General features: G+C 35.0%; 1 protein-coding gene across 1 annotated transcript; it reads left to right on the top strand.

Annotated features, from left to right (window-relative positions):
- The first annotated feature begins 271 nt into the window (after positions 1 to 271).
- Positions 272 to 20,788, top strand: LOC148950559 (serine/threonine-protein kinase pim-2-like). The gene is made up of 2 exons (XM_089091899.1): positions 272 to 313; positions 19,981 to 20,788. The coding sequence occupies exons 1-2, from the start codon at positions 272 to 274 to the stop codon at positions 20,785 to 20,787; spliced, it is 849 nt and encodes a 282-aa protein (XP_088948025.1). The 3' UTR covers position 20,788.
- The last annotated feature ends 3,741 nt before the right edge of the window (positions 20,789 to 24,529 follow it).

Genomic DNA, 24,529 nt, shown 5'->3' with positions numbered 1-24,529 from the left:
TCCAATTTTTGTCAGAATATTACGTCATATTAGGAGTCTTTCAGGGATGCCAAAAATTCTTGGAAAAAAAGGTCAAAATCACCAGAAAAAACCATCACGACCACTATGGAATCATAATTTTTCTTTGTTAAAACTGGGGGCTTAAACCAACTTTCGGCAAATGATGCCACATAGTTCTTTTTTTAGTCACATTCTGTGGATGAATATAGTCAGGAGCACGTAAACCCAGGCTTAATGTAACGTAAACAAAATTCCTAATGTTTTCTTAAATATGGCGGAAGCCTTAATGAAGTCTTTCATTGGGTCCTACAAGGTAAAGTGTGTTTCTGGGTGCCTTTGTTTATGTCAGTTACTTCACACAATAATTTTTAGATAGCATTTTTTATTCAAAATGGGTGAAATGTCTCAGAAGTATGTACCCGGAATAAGTAAAAAACCTCTTCAATCTTAGGAGACCTAAAGTCCACTAATTACCCGGTGTAGACAAATATATTTTGGTAGAAAATAGGGATATGTTTGATCTCGGCTCTCTGATTGGGTTGGAACTCTTTATTGCCGTTCCCTGGGGGATACCAAATAGGTTTTATCAAAGGTATACTTATGGAATGACCCGCGGCCGCGATAACATCAAGACACCATATGTTCACACAAATTTTCAAAATATTCAACTTGCAAAATCTTAGAAAGAGTTTGGAAGGGGGATCAAGATAAAACCTTCTTTAAGCGTAAGGGGACTAGTAAACGTCAAATATTGTATTGTTGGATGGAAGTGAAGAAGGGGGGGCTAAGCATATTTATTTTGATATAGGCCTAAAGTGTTTCCGCTAGTAGCTCTCTTTTACAGTTTAGTATCCAGATGAATTGACAGTTATGTGCTCATATTTACAAAATACTTTATCTACATCATCTTGGGAATCAATCTGATAACCAAACTGTAACTGTAAGAGCGATCAGTCACTATGAGAGCCTCCAACTTGAAGTCTGAGGGTGGGGTTGAAGAGGAGGTAAAAATACAAATAATCTACTAATAAAATAATCGGAAATGACTTTAAATTCCACGGCAAATTTGATCCCTTTGAATGGAAATATTCTAACAAAAGACATTAAGATAATAGAAATGAATTTACAAACAGAGTAAAAGACCACAGCAAGCTTGGAAACTTTATAAAATTTAAACTGCACTCGGCATACTAGTGCTTCACAGCTACAGCTGTAAGAAATACCATGGATGTTTTACCACCAGATATGATGGATATGGTGAAGCCATATTAATCGAAATGCAAACAAGAATTAATTTGGGGGCATAATACAAAACTTTTTACGAGACAAGTAAAAGCAATTCCAAGTGTAAAACCAATAAAAACAAAACCCTATAACAAAAATAATATCACCAAAAATAAATTGCAGGGAATGAATAAATGAAAGCAAAAATAAAGAAAATTAATAAATGCTCTGGCAAAACCAGTATTCCAGTGAAACGAAAATAAACTACTATTAAAGCTAAAACAAACAAAATTAAAGTGTGCATTCGGTTCAAACCTCATCCGAACAGAAATTCTCAAAAACGGTTGATTTGGCCGGTGGCACGGGTTTAACACCTGTTACGTCAGCAATGACAACACTGGTCGGATCATTTCCCTGTTCGTCACAAAACAGGAATCCAAACACTATGCCATTGGATCTATCGAGCCCAGATACTGGACACTCGAAGTTAATTTCTTTGTGAATATATTTAATTGAAGGTGTTGGAATTAATTTTAAATGAAGACGCGCCTAAAAAGAAAAACTGTGCCTGTTAATTTGAACTGTGTTAGCTAAACAGCGATTCAATTTGAATTGAAAATGTGATTTATAGTATTGGCCAGAAAACATTGGAAACTGGGGAGGTATTGTGCCATCACTAATTCAAGATAGTACTTGCAAGGTGCAAAAAAAAAAACATCTTAAAAAGTAATATAACGGTAGTCAGCTAAAGCGCAAAAATAGTCCCGATTCAGCTACATTGCCCAAGCAATAGCTTTATAGCCAGGCTGAGAGTCGGGATGTGAAATCTGCAAATAGTTTCTTTGTCCTACATTCCTGTATGCTGCCTTTGGGCAAATTGGTGTGATATTTTTTGGGGATGGTGCGATTTAGCAGAATTTAGGCAATTTTTTGGGGAAAAAGTTTGCGAAAAAACGTTGATTTGGGCGCATCAAAATATATAAGGATACATAGCAAGAAACTTAAATGAGTAACTGTAATGTAGTCTGTCTCAAAATATTCAAGCTAATATAATTGCTTTGTTTGCGACCTTCCGAATTCAAAATGAGTTTTTTCGCAACCCTTCCTCGTGTTTTTCGTAAAGAAAACTTCTCTGTTGCACTGTGTTAGTTTTGTGAAATGGACGTTGAATTGTAGAGTCAAATTCGGTGTTATTTTAAGTCTCTAAGCCTCCCATAATGTTTGACTTGTTTTTTTTTCTTTTCTTTCTATCTTTTTTTTTGCTAGAATTTAATTCTGTATTGTAGTTGTTAGTGGATTTTGCACAGTGATTTACTGTCGATATTGTCTAGCGATTTATACATATGTATTGGGAAATATACATGCACAAAGGCATTATATTCTCTCAAATTTGGTGGGAAGGACTACCACAGAAAGATTTTACCTATGTATCCGAAAAACTTGCTTCTAATGAAAAATAATTCTTCCCAAGCATTTAATTTCTGGATTCAATTTACTCATTATTTTCCATAGACTTGCCAAACGAGGTTTGATTTTATCCTTTTATATGGAATAAGATTATGTATAATTGGAGCATTTTACATTGTCGGTGAACTTTTCTCAGTGATTTGCTGTCGTTGTTACTGAGCATGAGAGGTTAAACGCTATATCTAGTTTCAGCTTCTTTTTTTATTGAAATTTGTTTGTCCTGCTTGAACATATCAAGTAATTCGAAGAAGTCAAATACATAGATTATGTTTATATATCAGACCCTATTAGTTGATAATATGTTTTGGACTTAACTAAACATAAATTTTTGTTTATTAGCTTGGTAATGTGATATTTGCAGAAAGATTATGTCTATGCTTGTAAAAATATGTTTATTTTTTAGTTTAAGTTTTACTCACCTGAGCTTCCAGGTAACAGTGTTTCAATGACCAAACAAAATGGGAAGTAAAAGAAAATTATCATTTGAATTTAGGGGAAGGAGTTTAGTTACAGCTTGGGATCCTACCCACCAAGGTTGCGTAATTTTTGTATTTCCTAATAGTACATTTGATTCATGGCTCAAAGCAAAGTAGCAAAGTATGTATTTTTATGATCAAAAAAACTAATTTGGCACTAATTTTACTGTTTGCTCAATTGTTCTAAATAATGGAATTTTTTATAATGCCATCATGTCACTTGGACATTATGCCCGTTATGTTCCATCTCTTAATACATAACCTACACATGTTCCTGTTTGGGCTTCAGTCCATATTTTTGAATTTTAAGCTTGTAATTAGCTTTGAAATAAACCCTTTTCTGAAGGGTTAAAATAGGGATTAGCATTTTGTCTAGATTGCTAAAAGGTTTTATCCAACTGAATGGAATTCAGACAAATGCTTTTTTGTCAGTTCAGAAATCTCAATTTTTGTTGGCTGCTTTTTCGAGTTTACAATTGGAATAAAGACGTCGCTGAATGCTGCAAATAAGTATAATTGGCATAGAATCTTTGAAAAATGTTGAATTAGTTTAGTTTAGTTTTTCCCCTAATATAAACCCCGTTTAACTTACATGGATGGTGTGGGCATTATAAGGATGAGTGATGCAGCAGCACACTCTAGAAACCTCACTGAGTCCTTACAGAAATCGCCAATAGCATGCGTTTGAGTGAACACGGTAAATTTAAACAATCAACTTTCCCCTTCTTCCAGACAGACGGATTGGCTAGCATTTTTATCCTCATTCGTGGTAGATTATATCTGGGTAGTTTAGGGTTAATTTAAAAAGTAACCCCCCTGAAAGTGGAATGTCATTGCTGTTAAATACTTTTGATGTTATTTTTATTGGATGATATTATTTTAATGAGTTGTTTTTATTATCAGTCTTGTTTTAATTTCTGTTTATTGTAGAAGCTTTGTTAAACGTTTTTAGATAGGTGATTTTATCGTCTCAGACTGTAGTGTAATTGCCGATCGTTTCCGTATTAGTTTATTTCAGTACTGTGTTTTATAATGTTTGGTCACTCTGGAGATAAAAGTAGCACTAGTATCCACGTATACTTAAAAATTGATAAACCGTGCAGGTTTCAGTGTAATTAGAAAGCGGATATATGCTCGTTCCGTTTTTAGCTTGTTTTTATTTTGGATATAGTTTGTTCTTTTTACTTTGAATGATTTATGTTTCTCTTGTTCTTACTCATATTTGAACATGTTTCGGGATTCAATTCCTTACGTGTACGTCTTTTTTTTTTAATTTACATAGTTGTTTTTGTATCAGAGTATCTCCAAATTATAATACGTAGGCATAAATAAATGCTAGGAAGCTAGAAACGGAAGAAACTGTAGTGCAAAGACCTTAGTGTCACCTAGGAAACGGATGACGCTAGATTTAAACAAGGATTTTCAAACAAAAGGAAGAGGAAATACCTGGTCTATTTTTACAAATAACTATATTTGAATTATTGTCTGTCTTTAACTAACTAACTTTTTATTTTTCTTAACTACTATAAGAGTATAATACTATATCCGTAAAAAAAATAGTATTTTGTTTTCTATTAAACATCAAACTGGTGAAGCTAATTTTAAAATGGAATAGTTTTATAAGGGTACCATCAATTGGGCCCAATATACCACATTATAATTTCTTAGAATTCTGTTGAATTTAGTTCATCTGACATTCGTTGGAGGTTCTGAAGCTACTCGTTTCCATCTTAGGAAGAAGAAGATGCTAGTCTTCATATAATTTATCTATGCTAATGGCCAGTTGTCATTGCAGTTTCAACTGTTGATACTCGTTTCAGCTGTTATCACAGAAACCTTCCAAAGGCACTATGTTGCTTTAATCTGCTCGAAAAAAATTATGTCTGGTTTTTGTTTTACTATTTTCGGATCCAGTTCATTTTTATTTCCTTATTAAACATCAACAAGAACAATAAGAGATTCTTTTCGTAAGACAGTGGAGTTCTATATTTGAATGAATATTTTGACCCTATGTCCAAGTGACGTCCTGAGCACAACACATGCAAATATATATATATATATATATATATATGCATATATATATATATATATATATATATATATATATATATATATATATATATATATATATATATATATATATATATATATATATATATATATATATATATATATATATATATATATATATATATATATATATATATATATATATATATATATATATATATATATATATATATATATATATATATATATATATATATATATATATATATATATATATATATATATATATATATATATATATATATATATATATATATATATATATATATATATATATATATATATATATAAATAAATAGAAGAAACTTCAAAACCTCTTCCAAAAGGCCTTTGAGGCTTGCTACCAAAAAAGCAAGATTAGCTTTGAATTTTTTTCGTTTGAATGATAAAAAAAAGAGTCCTGGTTGAACTTAGTTGAAGTAATGATGCGGCTGTTCTAAAAAGTTTTAAAAACACTTTTAGTTTTATTTTTTCGCAATTTAATGTAAGTTTCTTCTTTTTTTTTTTATATATATATATATATATATATATTCGCTTGTGTTGTGCTGAGGACGTCACTTGGACATATGGCCGAAATATTCATTCAAATATAGAACTCCACTGTCTTGCGAAAAGAATCCCCTATTGTTCTTCTTGTTGATGTTTACGAGGGAAAAGCAGAGTTGCCTTCATCGTTATTTATTTCCTGATAATGCGTGTATTGGTCTTAGCTTTTACCATAATTATCTTAGTAAATTGACCTAACCTTTTGTTTGTTGGTTTATACCCATGAAAAAGGGAGGTGATTTTAGTCAGTTGACTTTGGGTCCCATATCTCAAAAGCACTTTTCTGGACGTGGTCCGCTTTAATACTGAAATTACTTTCGGCGGGAACCAGACGATAAACTGTCCTGCCCCGCGCCAAAGGATCTTGGGATGACTTCTGACGACCAATTGGAGCTGTCGGCTGCAGCTTCTCCGGCGATCTTCAGCCAGTCTTTGTCCCATCTCGACCGTGTTTCCTGAATCCTCCCAAGGTTCTTCTTTTGTCCTCCTGGTTTACGTTTCCAGGAGGGGGCTGTTTTGCAGACATAGACGTCTCAGAATATCGTGCCTTCGGGACGGCACAATATGTGGCCGAGGAGCTTCAGTCGATTTTTAATACTGAACCCGAGTGCATTTATCATCATCAATGTTTTTTTTATGACGGGGTACCTCGTAATTCATTAGTTCGCCTGGGCCTAGCTCGCTGCCATACAAAAGTCGGAGGCAGTCCTTCCAGTATGAAAGCCTGCGCTCTTGAATGGTCAAATTATAAGCAAGCTTGTTGAATTTTGTTTTTGGTGTTATGTTTCTTTGCTTTTTCTTAATAGTGCTTATTTTAGTTTTTATGGTCTATGATGTTGTGTACTCTTAAAAATCACCCGTTTAAGTGGCTCTGTATTTTACTAGGTTTTACTAGTGTATAGTTTTAGAGCTACTAATAAATTCTTTTATTGCTGTTTTAGACATTCTTTTTGTTTTGAAGTGTCAAAAGTCTATATGCAAAATAAAATTCAAGAATTCACATGTAAAAATGTTTCTAAAATCGTATTCATAACCTATCAGTTTGAGAATGAAGGCGAGCAACTAATTTATCAAACTGAAAGTTCAAGACTAGGTTAATTTACTATTCTTCCTCTTCTTCGGCGAGGCAGAAAGTGAAAACTACTAGTAGAGAAACTAACATAGAGCTGGAAAGCAGAAAACTAATCAACAGATTCTGTTGCCATTGCTGTAATTTGCCAACTTCTAGAAGAAAGGTAAGTAAAAGCAAATAATAAACTTGTACAGTGGTAAAAAAAAGTTGAAGATTAATTTAATGTGTGTTAAATTATTATTTAACAATAATTTAAATTATTAGGTACTATTTACCTATACAGGCATTATCACCTTAAAGGTATATTACCTTCTAGGAATTACTTATTAAATTTTAAAGGAATTGATCACAATGTGGTATCACAGTGGCCTGATCCGCTGGGCAATGCGGATCCCTGATCTCGATTCTTGGTTCCAGAAATTTCGGTAATACGCCTGGTCCTTGTCTGTAATTAAATAAAAAAAACAAGTTTTTAAACTGAAAGTAAAGAGCGACATTAAAACTTAAAACGAACAGAAATTATTCCGTATATGAAAGGGGCTGTCCCCTCCTCAACGCCTCGCTCTTTACGCTAAAGTTTTTTATTGTTTTAAAAAATAAAGTTGTGAGACAGAGTCAAACTTTAGCGTAAAGAGCGAGGCGTTGAGGAGGGGACGGCCCCTTTTTATATACGGAATAATTTCTGTTCGTTTTAAGTTTTAATGTCGCTCCTTACTTTCAGTTTAAAAAACTTGTTTTTTTTATTTAATTTCTGATCGTTTTTTAGTTAATGCAGCTTTTATTTGCAAAAAAATTTTACTTTTCTTTTGCTAAATGGATGTCTTTACAAATTAACTTACGTAACTAACTTCTATATTCGTATATTTTTCTTCTGGCAAAAAATACAAAATTGCAGATTTTTGCAGATATTAGCTTGAAACCTATGTAATAGGGTTTTCTGATACGCTGAATTCTGACGGTGTGATTTTCATTAAAATTCTTTCACTTGTAGGGGATGTTTCCCCCCTCTTTAAAAAATCGAGTAAAATTTCTCAGGCCTGTAGCCTTTGATGAGTAATACTAAACTTAATTAAATTTATATATTTAGGATCAGCATTATAAACACATTCTTTTGATACATTTATTGACATAAAAATTCCGTTTTAAAAAGTTTCGATTACTATTGAGCCGTATCGCTTGTTTTTTTATTGTTTTTTTTATTACGTATATGTTATTACGTATATGAAGGGGTTCTCTCCTTAGTCAAAACCACGCTCTTTACGTTAAAAGTTTAAAAAAATTTTGATTCACAAACCCCTGAATCACAAAGGCCGTTTAATTAGAATACATAGCTATTTTGAAAGCACTAAAAAAAAACTGTAGCGTAAATAGCGAGGTATTGACTTGGGGGAGAACCCCCTCACATACGTTATAATTTCTGTTCGTTTTAAGTTCTAATATTCCTTCTTACATTTCAGTTGAAAAAACTTAATTTCTGATCGTCTAATGATCGACTTAATTTCTAATGCTTGGAAATCCGGCACCCCCTTCATAGAAACGTCTCTTACCCCAAAGAAACATCTTCCATGGAAATATTCTCCAGAGTAACCCCCTCCTCTAGCCCCCCCCCCCCCCAGAAAAAAACCTTCCTGAAAATGGTTGTATACTTACCAATAACCAAGAAATAATGCAGGCAAGTCCGGCGCCCCCTTCATGGCAACTTCCCTTCCCCCATGAAAACTTCCTTCATGAACAGATCCTCCAACATAACCACCGACCCACCCGTCCCTCCCACTACCAGAAAAAAAACCTCCTGAAAACTTCTGTATACTTCCCAATAACCAATACTATATGTTAACATTGGGTAAAGTTCATAACTTTTAGCCCTCCCTCTGGGAACTTCAGGAGATTAAGTCACCCTAAAAGACATATTTATCATATTTTCGACCATGCTGAACAAAATGGCTATCTCAAAATTTTGATCGGGTGACTTTGGGAAAAAAAAAGCGTGGGAGGGGGCCTAGTTGCCCTCCATTTTTTTTGGTCACTTAAAAAGGGAACTAGAACTTTTAATTTCCGTTCCAATGAGCCCTCCCACGATATTCTAGGACCACTGGGTCAATACGATCAGCCCTGGGAAAAAAACAAATTGGTTGGTACGCGTTGTAAGGTACTGATTGCCACAATCTTCCCTGGCTATAGCCTAGTGCACAACTGGCGCTAAAATTTGTTCTTCCGAACAAATGGTTGCCATAATTTTGCGTACTACCGACAGCAATTCTTGGTGTGCGATTGGGGACATAACGGCACTCCCTCGCGATGTGCCCAGGTCGATTACAAAAATAGCATCTTATTATTGTAGGCTTATTTTCATAACTAAATTGTTTGACAGGCTGAAAACTTACTGTTTTCTGCCTAGCGGGTTTTTGCGTTTTATTTCTTTGTGGCACTGGGTAGTTATCCCTTGAAAAGAAATTGGGAGACGCCTGATCGCCCTTGAAGGTTAGGCTCTAGTTTGAATCGCCTAGGCTATTTATTTATGCTTTACTGTGATTAGCCACCATTGTATCAACTTCGATCAATCGATCTACCTCCTGAACTGCAAGATCCAACGTCTGAATATTTTTGGATATTACTATTCTATATAGTTTTGGGGGTAGCTCTTGCAAAAAGGTATTTAGCATGATTTTTTATACATTTCTCCTGAAACTTTTCCGTATTTTGCCTCTACTGAAATGCGTATATTACCAAGATATTCTCTTATGTTTTGCGAATGGTCAAAGCATACCGTGTTTTAATTTATTTGTGGAACTGGTTTCGATAAATCTATTTTTAAATGCCGTTAATAATTTCTCCACTGTATTTATTGGCAAACTGGCGTCATCAGCTACAGTTTTTTCAATTTGCTTTAGAAAGGTTAAGGCATGGCCTTTTAATCTTAATAGAAACATGTCGCCTAATATTTATAGCTCTGATTTTGTTAATTCTACAAAGTGGGCCAATTGGATATTATATTCGTCGATATCTGATTGTCCATTGTACTGCGGAATTGATTTTGCTTTTTCTATATTTTTCACGACCAACTTTTGCGCCATTAATAGTTCGCTTAATTCTTGTGACATTTTTTTTTTGCGTTTAAATAACTCAAATTAAATTTATTTTTTCACTTAACCTATTTTGAGGGAGGCTATTATCTCCTATGAGATATTCTAAAGGGTTTTCCTGTAATAGATTATCGGTTATAGGCCTAATCACTTTTTTTATATGTCTTTATCTCTCCAATAATTAAATATAAATTACAAGGTCTATAGCCTAATTAGTTCGCCTGATTTTCTCCAATTTCCGACTGCGCCATGTGTAGCGATAACAACTTATGACTATATGTTGATTGTGGTAATAAAGATTGACTGCGTCAAACGTAATACTACTTTAAGTCTGTGAACTTACACCTTATAAGTTCTCCGATAGAGCCACTTAGAACGCTAAGGGCTGTGCCATATGTAATATTATGTTTAAAGTGGTGTACCGATCACGCCAGTTCTTTCGGGGTGATTTTTCTTAGGCTACTTAATAGGCTAGGCAAGCTATAAAAATAATGAGATAATTAAGTTTATGATCGCACCACAGCAAAGGGGAGTAAAGTAAATTTATGACCGTGCCGCTCCCTCAATCATTGAGAGAAAATAAAATGTGTAGCTATATAAATGTAACCTCTTTTCCTTGAGCTATCTGGAGATCAGATCTCTGGGAACGTACTTTGGAGACATAGGAACTAATTACCTGTCGCGCGACTAGATACAGACATATAAAATAGACAAGTAGAAAAGCAATAGTTTTATTATGACTTACATATTTAGGTGTACAGCAATGATTCACTTCAAACGACAATGATAAAGGCAAGGTTAAATTGGCTCTCAAAGATAATGTTGATAGCAATAGAGACAATTCATTATTGAAACGAAAAACAGTTTTTTTCACTATATCACACAAATAGAACTCCTACGCATTACTAGCTTTTTTCACGATTGGCCCAAGTCCTGTGGAGGGGGCCGCTCTTTTGTAATTATGTTCGCAAACTCACTACATTATGTGAACTGTTCGTCCAATAATTTGTTTTAAGTATTTCTGATGATTCTAATGTTCACACTCTCTTATAAATTAGACTTCCTAAGAAACATTGTATTTAGTAGTTTTTTTTATTACCAATCTTCTCGGCGAAATTCAAAACCATCTCTCGTGATTAGTGCCGAGTTTTGGTTGGAAATAAAAGGCAGTTTTTCTTTATGCTGATTAAGAATTCAGACTCTTGGAAACGGTATTTGAACTCAATTAGGAGACGTTTAATTTCTGTCGGAATTATCTTTAGAAAAAAGGAATTTTATTTTTTGTATTTTAAATATATCACATTTTACTCACGGTACAGAACTTTGAATCTATAATGCCAAAAAAGAAAGCTACACAGGGATAATATAAGACATATTAAAAAAGAGGATCACCAAGCAAAGTATCAGAGCTTATCAGTACGTGAGAAGACAAAAAACTACTAGATTCAAATTATACTTAATAAAAGGCTTTGCGGCTATTAGTACTACTACTACGATGATTAAAACTGGTACTACTGAAACTAAGGGTAAAACAGTGAAATCTACAGGGAATTTTGAAGAGGATAATGAACCAAATGGAAACTCGCTATGTGGATGCAGGCTATGAAAAGACCACAACAGCTATATCTTAGTAATACCCTAGAATATTGAAGTGAAACTGTCATTGTATGAAAAGGGGTAGTTTGAACAAACCAAAGATTACGATATGTATACTACCCCAACGACTACTAATGCTACAATTCAGGCGTTAGGTGTTAAAAATATATTTTCACAAAATGTTTGGGGGGAGGAGTATCTTAACAGAAAATATAATACGTTATAGTACGCAAGCTGTCTCATGGTCGTATTAGAATGAATTCAAGAACAGCTTATAGTATTAGATTGAAACTTTCAGAGCATGTGGGGGGGGGGGGATGGTATATTAAGCTATAAAAATGCAGTATATACACAATACAAGTAGTAGTAGTACTACAACACTTTTCAAGAGAATAACATTTAGATTTTCGCACTATTCACTAAGTTTATAGCAATAATTTGTGAAATCGTCATGATAGGCCTTAAGCTTGTTTCATTCAGTACCTGACGAAACATGTTTTTATCAGACATATTTTGGATAGTATATCTATATCCTCAGTATATCTTTTGGATAGTATATCTTTTTGATAGTATATCTATATTGGATAGTATATCTATAGTTGTATAGTATATCCACATTAAGCTGGGACTATCCCTGTAACTCGTTTATGAAATTTGGGTTATTAAGGGTCGGGGTTTGCCCATTACTAATTTGCTAAGGATTCAAACTGGGATAGTATTAAAAAGGGTAGATTATTACTCTGATTGATCGGTTTTTATTTTACGTTAGTATATCCACTAACTTATCCACTAATAAAAAAAAAATAGTGTCGCTATTAAAAAGATGTTTTCCCCTCAAAATAAACACAAAATTGCTGCGATGAACAACATTCGTCAATAGCATCATGAGTAATTTTTATTGCCGCTGTTTTCACGCAGGATTTTGATTCACCCAGTCTTTACTGACAAAAAAATTCTAAGTTGAAAGAGCGTGGTTAAAATCGATCAGGAGGAGTACTAATACTACTGTTCCTGCTGTTAACACTAATATTACTAAGGATAATGGTATTAATTTGGACGGTTAGGGAGTGTTGAAGGGAATGATAGCCTAAATTAAATCACAAGCGCGTGCAGGTTATCAACAGGACGTATCAGAAATATCTTACAAATGGCTTAAAGGATTATTTTGAAACTATCAGGGGATGAGGAGGGGATGCTTTTCTAAACAAAAAAGTGTAATGTGAGTGCCATTACTGTTTACTTCTAATACAGTACTGTTATTATTAATGCTACTCTTATTGCTTCTGCTATTAGTTCTGCTTGAGAAAAAAGGGTATAGGGTATATCCGGCATGCAAAAAGTGAGGTAGCCTGATAGCCATGCTAGTTGGCAGTTTTCATGGCCTAGTGAAAGTTGTTCACAGATTTTGTCAGAAAATGCCAGTACTTCCAATATAAAGGGCTGTCAAAAATGTTGGGCATAATTTTGCTATTGAGTTCATTGTATAAATAGCAGTGCCATTGTACACCTATATATTAAGGTCCAGTTAATATTTATCTGAGGGGCAGTTGTCATAAAAAAACTAACAAGAGAGAAAAGATCAAAAGTTGATTTGAGGCTATTCAAAATGCAAATTTGGTTTTATTATTGACTTGAACTTCCAACAATTTCATTACGTAAAGAATTTGGTGGCTATTTATAGTGTCCTTATTTTTAAGGGATTCACAATAAGAATGGTTTTATTTTTCATTTATTATTTCCTTTCCTCTCTTAGCTTTATAAGTAGCCCCTCTCCCCCTTCCCAGGGGGAAGGAGCTTGTCAGTTTTTTAAAGATTTTTTTTCGAAGAAGCCGCTATGAAAACCGTAGAACTGATGACCTTTATAGGTTACCTATAATATACTTTTATAGGTAACTCAACAACCAATAATTTAAAATGTCGAATAATTTTAATAATAAACAAATTAAAGCCTAGCATAGGGTTTTAACTGTGCCACAGTACAAGCACTTCTTTTCAATTCCTATTTGTAAACAAAATGTTTGGATTAGTGTGCAATTTAATCAACCAATTTCTGATTTTTTTTTACAGTTTACTGCCAATTATTGGTTGTGTTTTATTTTTGATACAGAAATCGGGAATTTTTTGGTCACTTAAAAAGGGCACTAGAACTTTTAATTTCCTTTCGAATGAGCCCTTTCACGATATTCTAGGACTACTGGATTGAAACGATCACCCCTGGGAAAAAAAATAATAATGATAAAACTAAACACGCATCCATGATCTTTCTTCTGGCAAAAAGTACAAAATTTCACATTTTTACAGATAGGAGCTTGAAACCTCTATAGTAGGGTTCTCTGATATACTGAATCTAATGGTGAACTTTTTATTAAAGTTCTATGACTTTAGGGGGTTGTTTTCCTTTTTTTTAAACATAAAATTTTTTCAGGCAAGTAACTTGTGATGAGTAAGACTAAACTTGATGAAACCTATATATTCGAATGCAGCATAAAACTCTGATTCTTCTGATGTATCTATTGGTATCAAAAATCCGTTTTTTAGAGTTTCGGTTACTATTAAGCCGCTGAACAAAATGGCAATCTCAAATTTTTGATTGGATGTGTTTGGGGGAATTATGGGCATGGAGGGGGGGGGGGCTAGTTGCCCTCTAATCCCTTTTGACTTTAAAAGGGCACTAGTACTTTGAATTTCCAATTGAATGAGTCTTTTTTGAAGTTTCTACTGCAACGCCTTCTATAAAAAAAAACCTTATATGCCCCCAGGGCATAACTTACAACCCTTGCCCTTAAGGCTGTGGGGGAATGTCATCCTCAAAAACATAATTTCTATCTGGAAATCAACTACGCTGAACAAAATTTTGATTGGATGCGTTCGCGGGAATGATGGGCGTGGGGGGGCTAGTTGCCTTCCAATCACTTGCGACTATTCAAAAGGACACTAGCCCTTTGAATTTCCAATCGAATAAGCCTTTTATGAAGTTTCAACGACAAAACCTTCTATAAAAGCCTTATATGCCCCCAAGGCATAATTTATAACCCTTGCTCTGAAGGCTGTGGGGGAGTGTTCTCCTCAAAAACATAATTTCTATCTGGAAATCAACTACACTGAACAAAATGGCTATCTCAAAATTGTGATTGAATGTGTTTCGGGAAATGGTGGGCGTTGAAGGTATGTTAGTTGCCTTACAATCACTTTCGACTATTAAAAGGACACAAGGCGCTGTATTTTCCAATTATATGAGCCCTTTTCGAAGTTTCTACAACAACTTCTTCGATACGAAGCACCCTGCTCAAAAGGAAAAAAGAATAAATGATACATTCTGCCAACATCATTCTTATATGCCCTCTGGGCATAATTTAAAACCCTTGTCCCGAGGAATGTGGAGGAGTATCCTCCTCAAAAACACATTTTCTATCTGGAAATTAACTACGCTGAACAAAATAGTTATTTCAAATTTTGATTGGATGTGTATTTGGGGGAATGATGGGGGTAGAGGTGCTAGTTGCCCTCCAATCTCTTGCGACTATTAAAAAGGGCACTAGTCACTCCAATTTCCAATCGAATGAGCCTTTTTCGAAGTTTCTACGAAAACTTCTTCGATAGGAAGTGCTCGGGTATGAAGAAAAAAATAAATAATACATTGTGCCACAATCGTTCTTTACTTAGGAGCCTAGGTAAACAGCAATATAGTCACAATGTATTTTTTTTAGGGGGGAGAGGTTAGACCAGGGCATTTCGTATCGAAGAAGTTGTAGAAGCTTCAGAAGGGGCAGATTCAATCGGAAAATGAAACAGCTTGTGGCTTTTTTAATAGTCGAAAATGATTAGAGGTCAACTAACCCCGTCCCACGCCCACCCACACTCCCAACACATCCAATGAAAATTATTAGATAGCCATTTTCTTCAGTATAGTTAAAGGTCTGGGAATTAAGTCTTTGAGGATGACAACCCCCCACAACCTTAATGGCAAGGGTGGTAAGTTATGCCCTGGGGGAATTTAAGTTTCTTCTTGGAAGCACTGTCGTAGAAACTTCAAAACAGACTCATTGGACTGGAAATTGAGAGGGCTAGTGCCCTCTTTAATAAGTGACCGGAGGGCAAATGCCCCCCACGCCCATCATATCCCCAAATACTTCCAATCAAAATATTTAGATAGCATTTTCGTTGAACGTAGTTAAAAGGTCCAGAAATTATGTATTTGAGGATGACAACCCTCCCACAGCTCCAGGGCAAGGGTTGCAAGTTATGCCCTGAGGGCTTATAAGGTTTTTTTAATAGAAAGTGTTGTCGTAGAATCTTCAAAAAGGTCACATTCGAATGGAAATGGAGAGGACTAGTGCCCTTTTTAGAAAACTTCTACAATGGGAATCTCTGATTGTTCTGTGCTTAGTGACTGTGGAAGGTACCTGAAAGGGTGCTTTTTTATGACGAAATATTCCAGCAGTCATTCAGCCTTCAGATAAATACATAATTAGTTCTAAGGGGGAGACAAGGGGAGGTTGTATAGTGAAGAATCGGGAAAAAGCTTGTAAAACAAAATTGCGAAAAACTGAAGACTTATACATATTTTCTATTAGCAAATAAGTACAAATTTTATTTATGGAGTGTGTCAACATTTATTTTAGCTATACCAATCACAAACAAAATATCTTTTGATTAGAATATAAGCAGGTTGGTTTATTTCAGTTTTACTGGAAGAGTATCTTTCTTTCTGTTCAAAGTTGTCCTTGTTTTACTCGTGATTGCAATAGTTAAAGTTGAGTTAAAAAGAATTGTCTGCTAGACCCTAGGACTCATTTACTTAATAAAATGATATATGTGGTGCCATTGATGGTGCCTATAGATGCTGTTATAGATGGTGCTATTTTTTCGTGAATTTGTTCAAAATTATTGCTGTTCTTTTTCTAGGTGGCATAGTAATAGGATATATCAAAACAATCGGATTATTATACTGATTTCAAATAAATAAATTTTATTAAGTTAAATTTTACGCACCTAAGGTTACAAACCTGAGAAAAGTTGCCTGATTTTTTAAAAAAATGGTAAACTCCCCCTACAAGTCATATAATCTAAACAAAAACAGCGTATCAGATTCAGCGTGTCTGAGAACTCTACTGCAGAGGTTTCAAGCTCCTATCTGAAAAAATGCGGACTTCTGTATTTTTTTTTGAATAAAAAGGATCACGGTTGCCTGTTTATTTTATTTTTTATTTTGTTTATCCCAAGGGTGATCGTATTAACCCATTGGTCCTAGAACATAGTGAGAGGGCTCATTCGAAACGGAAATGATAAGTTCTAGCGCCTTTTGTAAGTGACCGAAAAGATTGGAGGGCAACTAAGCCTCCTTCCCCGCCTCTTTTTCCCAAAATCGTTTGATAAAATTTTCAGATAGCCATTTTGTTCATCATAGCTGAAAGGCCCAATAATACATGATTCCCCCCCACAGCCCCAGGGGAATGTTATTTAATTCATAAATTTTGCCCATCTTTTACGCATTTTATTTGTTATTGGGAAGCATACAACCATTTTCGGGTGGGGGTGGCCACGAACTTCCGACGGGGGGCTTTTCCACGGGGAAATTTTCAATGGAGAAGGATGTTTCTAAAGGATGAACTTGTCAGGGAACATTATACACTGGGGGAATTTGCCAGAATTCCTATAAAAAAATTCCTTTTATATGTCTTACTTTCTCTTTTCCGTTAGAATTGTGGAGGGTAATTGTCGGGTTAAAATTTTCACCAAGATTGAATTGTCGAGATGATATTTCCGTGGGAGGGGGATTTTTCCGTGGTGGTGGGGCTATACTTCCTGGCATTATTTGAAAACGGTCAAAAATAAATGTAAAAAACCAGTTTTTTCAACTAAAATCAAGGAGCTATATTAAAACTTGAATCGAATAGAAATTATAAAGTACGTAAAGAGGGGTGCTCCCTCCTAACAGCTGGCTCAATAAGCAAATGTTTTAATTATATGCCAATTCTTTAAAAATTGATCCTTAAACACCGCAGTCATTTAATTATAAAAATCATTTTTTTTAAATTATCAAACAAATTTCGATTACGACGAGTGGTATCGAGGCGGGGGAAACCCCTTCATAGACTTAATAATTTATTTTATTTTTAAGTTTTAGTGCTGCTCCTTAATTTCATTTTAAAAAAATTGTTTTTTTTATTTAGTACATTTAATATACAAAAAGACAGTCAATCATTGGACTGAGCTCAGTGAGCAGAATTAATTAAAAATTAAACGAAAAAAATTGAGCAACAATCAAAAGATGATTTATTTTTATACAATTAAAAGTTTCCTTCAATGATTTAATGTTACCGTACAAAAAATACTATATTATTTTGTGGTTTCAGTACAACTCTATTCTTCTATAATTCTACACACATACAGAAATTTTAACATTAGGATTACTTTAATTAAGTTTTATCGACATACATTAGATCGGCCGTATTAATTTTTGTTCGTTTTAAGTTTAAACTTCTTTCTTTACTTTCCTAAAAAAAAAAACTGTTCTTTAATTTTAATAAGACGAGACAGCAGATTTTATTAGCTTGAAACATTATAATCTCTCGATAGTCCTCAGTGAGTGACGTAACCTTTTGGCGGCATGCCAAGAGCTTGCATTCATCAGAAGCAAAACTGGGCGGAGACAGCAGAGATAAATAATGCAATGTCATTCGTATCCCTCATCGTTGTGAGGCACACTTGTGCCTCTATAAAGAGGCGACCCACCACAATGTTAAGCGATTTCAGGTCCTAGAGGTCGCAGAGAGACGGCGGTAATTGCATTTTGTAGCCCAAGCTCAAACTAAGAAACTTGCAAAATTTCATCCTCCTCCGACTTTATCTTCATGGGGTAAACTGGGCCGGACGTTTCGACCCTCCCACCACAGCCCCCCTTTAAAGTTGTCCGATTGGGCTGAAATTTATAGGTTAAGCTTTCCAAGGGCCCGGGAGCGTATCCGCGAAATTTCAGCTGAATCCGATAACTCCGTCCCCGTTTTCAAAAAACCAAATATAGCCACTTAATTTTCATCTCTTTTTTTTTTTCTTAGCCACGCCTACAGGCCACAGTTGGCAACGGATCCGGTTGAATGAGGACTCATTCGAAGCAGAATTCGACCTGTTAGGGCCTTTTGATATTTTCAGACCGAAAAAATTATCCCCCGAATTTACATTTACGAAAAACCTCGTTTTCCTATATTAGCCCATGTTAATTTTTCCCTCCACAACCCCCCTTTAACGTTGTCTGATCGGGCTGAAATTTAGAGGATAAGCTTTCCTGGGGCCTGGGAGCTTATCGTCGAAATTTCAGCTCAATCTGATCACTCCTTCCCTGTTTTCCAAAAACCACATAGCAAGATTTTTGGGAATTTGCTTGCGTCGAAAATACCTTCAATTTGCTAAACAACAATTACTATTGTGTTTGTATAGTCCAGCGGCTGAGACTTCAGACACATTATTCGGAAAACTCGGGTTCGATTCACCATCAGAGCAACTTTTTTATATACTTTGAAAAGAAACTCAGTTTCTTTTTTAAATTATTTGAAAAAAATTACGTTTTCTAAAGAGTTAAAGAGGCTGAGTTACAAGGTCGACCCTTAAAACGTACAGGGATTAGGAGGCACAGTTGGGGGGCTGTTAAAGAGGCTGAGTCACAAGTTCGAACCTTAAAACGTACAGGGATTAGGAGGCACCCTGTACGACGTGATTTGAGTATTCAGGAATTAAAAGCCTTAACACAAGAATGTTCAAGAGCGGGGGGTTTGGGGGGCGGCAGCCCCCAACTTTAACTCCTGACACGATCAGCTAACAGTTAGTCAAGCAATAATAAGTAATAAACTGTACAAAAACGTGCAGAAATTATTTGAAAAAAACTACGTTTTCTAAAGAGTTAAAGAGGCTGAGTTACAAGGTCGAACCTTAAAACGTACAGGGATTAGGAGGCACAGTTGGGGGGCTGCCGCCCCCAAACCCCCGCTTTCGCAGCCTTTAAATATAAAAAAAAATTTAAACTGAAAGTAAGGAGCGACATTAAATCTTAAAACGAACAGAAATTATTCCGTATATGAAAGAGGCTGTGCCCTCCTCAACGCCTCGCTCTTTACGCTAAAGTTTGACTTTCTCACAACTCTTTTTTAAACAATAAAAACTTTAGCGTAAAGAGCGAGGCGTTGAGGAGGGCACAGCCTCTTTCATATACGGAATAATTTCTGTTCGTTTTAAGATTTAATGTCGCTCCTTACTTTCAGTTTAAATTTTTTTATATTTAAAGGCTGCGAAAGCGGGGGTTTGGGGGCGGCAGCCCCAACTGTGCCTCCTAATCCCTGTACGTTTTAAGGTTCGACCTTGTAACTCAGCCTCTTTAACTCTTTAGAAAACGTAGTTTTTTTCAAATAATGTACATAAAAAGGTGAGAGCTTTTTATCCGGTTTAACCAAAGTACGACTTTCCAGCAACAGATCTGGAAAAGTTTTACAAAAAGTATTATTTAACTACCAAGAAACTTGGCAGAGGATCATATGGAGAGGTTTTCCTGGGACTTCAAAAAGGGAATTGGGAACCCGTTGCTGTGAAGAAAATCAACTTAGACCGTGTTGAAATGATTGAACTAGACAATGGTAGAAGTATACCCAAAGAAGTGTTCTTTCTAAATAAGGTAAAAGACATAGATGGATGTATAAAGATTATTGATTGTTACATAGTTGAACAAGAATGCTGGATTGTAACAGAATACCATCGGGATTCTGTTACACTGGGTGAATATATTTTCAAAAATCAAATTTTGAGTGAAAACAAGGTTCTCCATCTTTTTCAGCAAATAGTAGCAACAGTTTCAAAATTAGAGATAGCTGGTATTGCCCACAGAGATCTGAAATGTGATAATTTACTTATTGATGAAAGTGACAATGTTATACTTATTGATTTTGGTTTAGCTGAATCGCTAGAAAAAGCAAATAAATATATTTGGTGGGCTCCTAGGAACCCTCCTCCTGAAGCAGGCCTTCAAAACTACCTGATCGGTCCAGTTACCACTTGGTCTTTGGGGATAATTTTGGCGGCACTCCTAATCGGATTGGTACCCTGTGAACGAGAAAACCCTAAAGAAATGATTGTTGAAATGATGAATGATAATAACATTTCACTTTTGCCTATGAATTTGGTATTCCAGTGTCTGAATGGGAACAGAAATTATCGACCAACTCCAAAGGACATTCTCAAACATCGATGGTTCGTCAAAGGTGTATAAAGGTAAAGTACAAATATAGTTTATGAAATTTAATACCATCATGGCCTAAATTCTTTTAATCCCAAGAAGTTTACAGGATTGTGGTTTGGAAAATTTGTGCTTTCTGCATATCAAAATTTTTTTATTCCTTAAGCTAGTTTTTAAATTTTTTTGCAAGTTGGTTTTTATATTAGGCTTGTTTTTATTGAAGATATTCTTTTTGCCTTAATTTTGGATACATATACAGAGAAAAAGAACATCTTCCCAATTCTTTTTTTGTCACAGAAAATGGTAATTTTAGCAAAACAAGGTGAGATGAGCGAAGATAGTTCTCTTCGTGTCAACCCTGTTAGCTGAACAGTTAGTACTCGCTTCAAAGTAAGCGACAGGGGTCTGGGAACTAGCTAAGACTACCAAAATTTGAGGGGCATTGCCGTTTCCTCAACCATCAAGTTATACTCGTTCCTCTTGGCAAAGAGTGTAATGACCTGTTTACCTACCAGAAAAACCGGAAGGAACGTAAAGTCGTAGAATTCATTAGAAGGACTATACTTTGGAACGTGTGGGGAGGGGGGCTGGAGAAAACTTAAAAGTGTTCTGGAAAATATACAGCTAAACACTATTGAAGAGTTATAAAATTGTAATATATTTATGAAATTATATTCCACAAAAAATAAATAAAAGGTTCAGAATAATTTTACATTCATTCACAGGGCAGGTTTACGAACTGCGTTCATTTTAGAAAGAAATGGGGTGGGGGGGGGGGGTGTAAGTTTAAATTGACAAAAAAAAAGCTCAAAACATAGAAACATACGAAATTAACACGAAAGTGACCCCAAATGACATTACAGAGTTAAAAAAAAAAAAAAAAAAAAAAAAAAAAAAAAAAAAAAAAATGCCCCTAAAATATAAAAAATTATGCCTAGTGGACGCGTCCACGTTCGCAAGGGGCGGACTGACGGTCACCACGGTAGGCCATTAGACTAAGTCCACGGGAAGGATTTTTTGCAAAATGTAAAAAGGAACTATTCTTCAACAACTTACTAAATTTGTAACACTTGAAGCTCCATTCGAACTTCATATTATGCACTGTGTTCAAACTTCAGGTTTATGCACTGTGTTCATTTCAAAAGGGGTGGGAGGGGGGTGTAAATTTAAATTGAAAAGAAGCTCAAAACATTGAAAAATAACGAGGATATAGTTAAAAGACAGGAAAATCATACAAATCTTGAGATACTGGGGACAGGGGCGGAGACTGTCCACAAGCCTGGTTTAAAAGGCTATACTGTCTGTACTGAACACGGGAGCCGGTGTTTAACATACGGATATTTTAAGGGAAACATACAGACATTTTTAAGGGAGTGTTTTCTAAAGGGGGGGGGGGGTGTCTGGGGCACTTGTTAGTGGGAAGAATTTTTGCGATGAAGGTAATTTCAGTAGGGAACAAATTATCTGGCAAGATTTCTCCATGGAAAAATGCCTGAAAAATGCTGATAATAACAAAATTGTAAGGAAATTAAAAAGATTAATAAAAAACAGAGGGGATAAACAAAATCTAATGCTTGCTGTGTTATATTGTATATTTCTGTATTATATTTCTCCTTTTTTGTTGTGTTTGTTTTGACTCTGACTAGTAAATTGCATATCTTGACTTATGATAAGTCATTTTCTTGGAAATAAATCTTATCAGATATGAACTTGAGTTGCATTTCGTACGAAAGAAGTGTTTTCGAATTAATGTGTCCCTGGAGAGTAAAGTTGTTGAGCAAATCCCAAAAAACTCAGAGCTTGTTAATTTGGATTTTGGAAATAAGTTTCAAAAAACATGCAATTGAAAAAAAAAATAACAACATTTAACATGAAGTTCGAATTGTTTTTCGAATTTCTGCTAGATAAAAAGATACCTTCTAATGTGCCTATTGCCCCACCCCCCTCTATTTTGCATATCTCCCAATCTACTTACCACGTAAGGTCAATTTTTAAATTTCAGAACAAAAATAATTTTCGAGAAAACTTACTTCGAAGCTCAGCAGTGGTGCTATGATTAGCTGGAAAATTTCCTCGCATTCAGTCATTAAGTCTCAGGACTAAGATAAATTCGGACGTCACGATTGAATTCAATTAAATAAAACAAGTTAAAAATAGAACAAAATTGGGGTAAATTGAGAAATTTTTTGAACAATCCACGAAACTAGGGGTCAAATTGTAAAAAGATAGAGTTCACTAAGGGGACCTCAGAGGAGCCACAAATCTTACAAACCTAACCTATCTCTCACCATTACCAATAGATACGATTTCGCTCCCAAAGAACATTTTTCTTATCAAAAGGAGTTAAGTGGTAAGGGGTTAGATCCCCCTTCCTTCCTCTTTAGTTGAACATTTTTTCACGAAAAGTTGAAGCATTTAGGCCTTAAAATGAACTTTTTACGATTCCATATATTCCTAGCCGATAGTGAGTCAACGTATGAATTCCAAGCAAAATTTCAGTTAGATATTATTCATTTTTACAGCCATACCTGAAAGAATTCGAATTTGAAGTTAACAATGAGCAGCCAAAGCAGATTTATAGCTATATACATTAAATATAACTTTCATTTTCATGTTTGGCATTCTCTTCTTTTCTTTTCCCACTATCTCCTTTTGGTGGTTTTAGCTTTTTCTATTATGTCATCACGCTTGGTGATCCTCTTTTTTAATATGTCTTATATTATCCCTGTGTAGCTTTCTTTTTTGGCATTATAGATTCAAAGTTCTGTACCGTGAGTAAAATGTGATATATTTAAAATACAAAAAATAAAATTACTTTTTTCTAAAGATAATTCCGACAGAAATTAAACGTCCCCAAATTGAGTTCAAATACCATTTCCAAGAGTCTGAATTCTTAATCAGCATAAAGAAAAACTGCCTTTTATTTCCAACCAAAACTCGGCGCTAATCACGAGAGATGGTTTTGAATTTCGCCGAGAAGATTGGTAATAAAAAAACTACTAAATACAATGTTTCGCAGGAAGTCTAATTTATAAGAGAGTGTGAACATTAGAATCATCAGAAATACTTAAAACAAATTATTGGACGAACAGTTCACATAATGTAGTGAGTTTGCGAACATAATTACAAAAGAGCGGCCCCCTCCACAGGACTTGGGCCAATCGTGAAAAAAGCTAGTAATGCGTAGGAGTTCTATTTGTGTGATATAGTGAAAAAAACTGTTTTTCGTTTCAATTATGGATTGTCTCTATTGCCATCAACGTTATCTTTGAGAGCCAATTTATCCTTGCCTTTGTCGTTGTCATTTGAAGTGAAGCACTGCTGTACACCTAAATATGTAAGTCATAATAAAACTATTGCTTTTCTACTTGTGTTTATTTTATATGTATGTATCTAGTCGCGCGACAGGTAATTAGTTCCTATGTCTCCAAGGTACGTTCTCAGGGATCTGATCTCCAGATAGCTCAAGGAAAAGAGGTTACATTTATACAGCTACACATTTTATTTTCTCTCAATAATTGAGGATGGCACGGTCATAAATTTACTTTACTCCCCATTGCTGTGGCGCGATCATAAACTTAATTTTCTCATTATTTTTATAGCTTGGCTAGCCTTTTAAGTAGCCTAAGAAAAATCACACCGGAAGAACTGGCGCGATCGGTACACCGCTTTAAATCATAATATTACATATGGCACAGTCCTTAGTGCTCTAAGTGGCGCTATCGGAGAACTTATAAGGTGTAAGTTCACAGACTTAAAGTAGTATTACGTTTGA

Source organism: Artemia sp. Qi Xiang Cuo, chromosome 7, assembly GCF_049724085.1.
Source record: "Artemia sp. Qi Xiang Cuo chromosome 7, ASM4972408v1, whole genome shotgun sequence".
NCBI classification, from domain to species: domain Eukaryota; kingdom Metazoa; phylum Arthropoda; class Branchiopoda; order Anostraca; family Artemiidae; genus Artemia; species Artemia sp. Qi Xiang Cuo.
The sequence above is the reverse complement of the archived record's forward strand: the minus strand, read 5'-3'. Positions and strand labels throughout refer to the sequence as shown.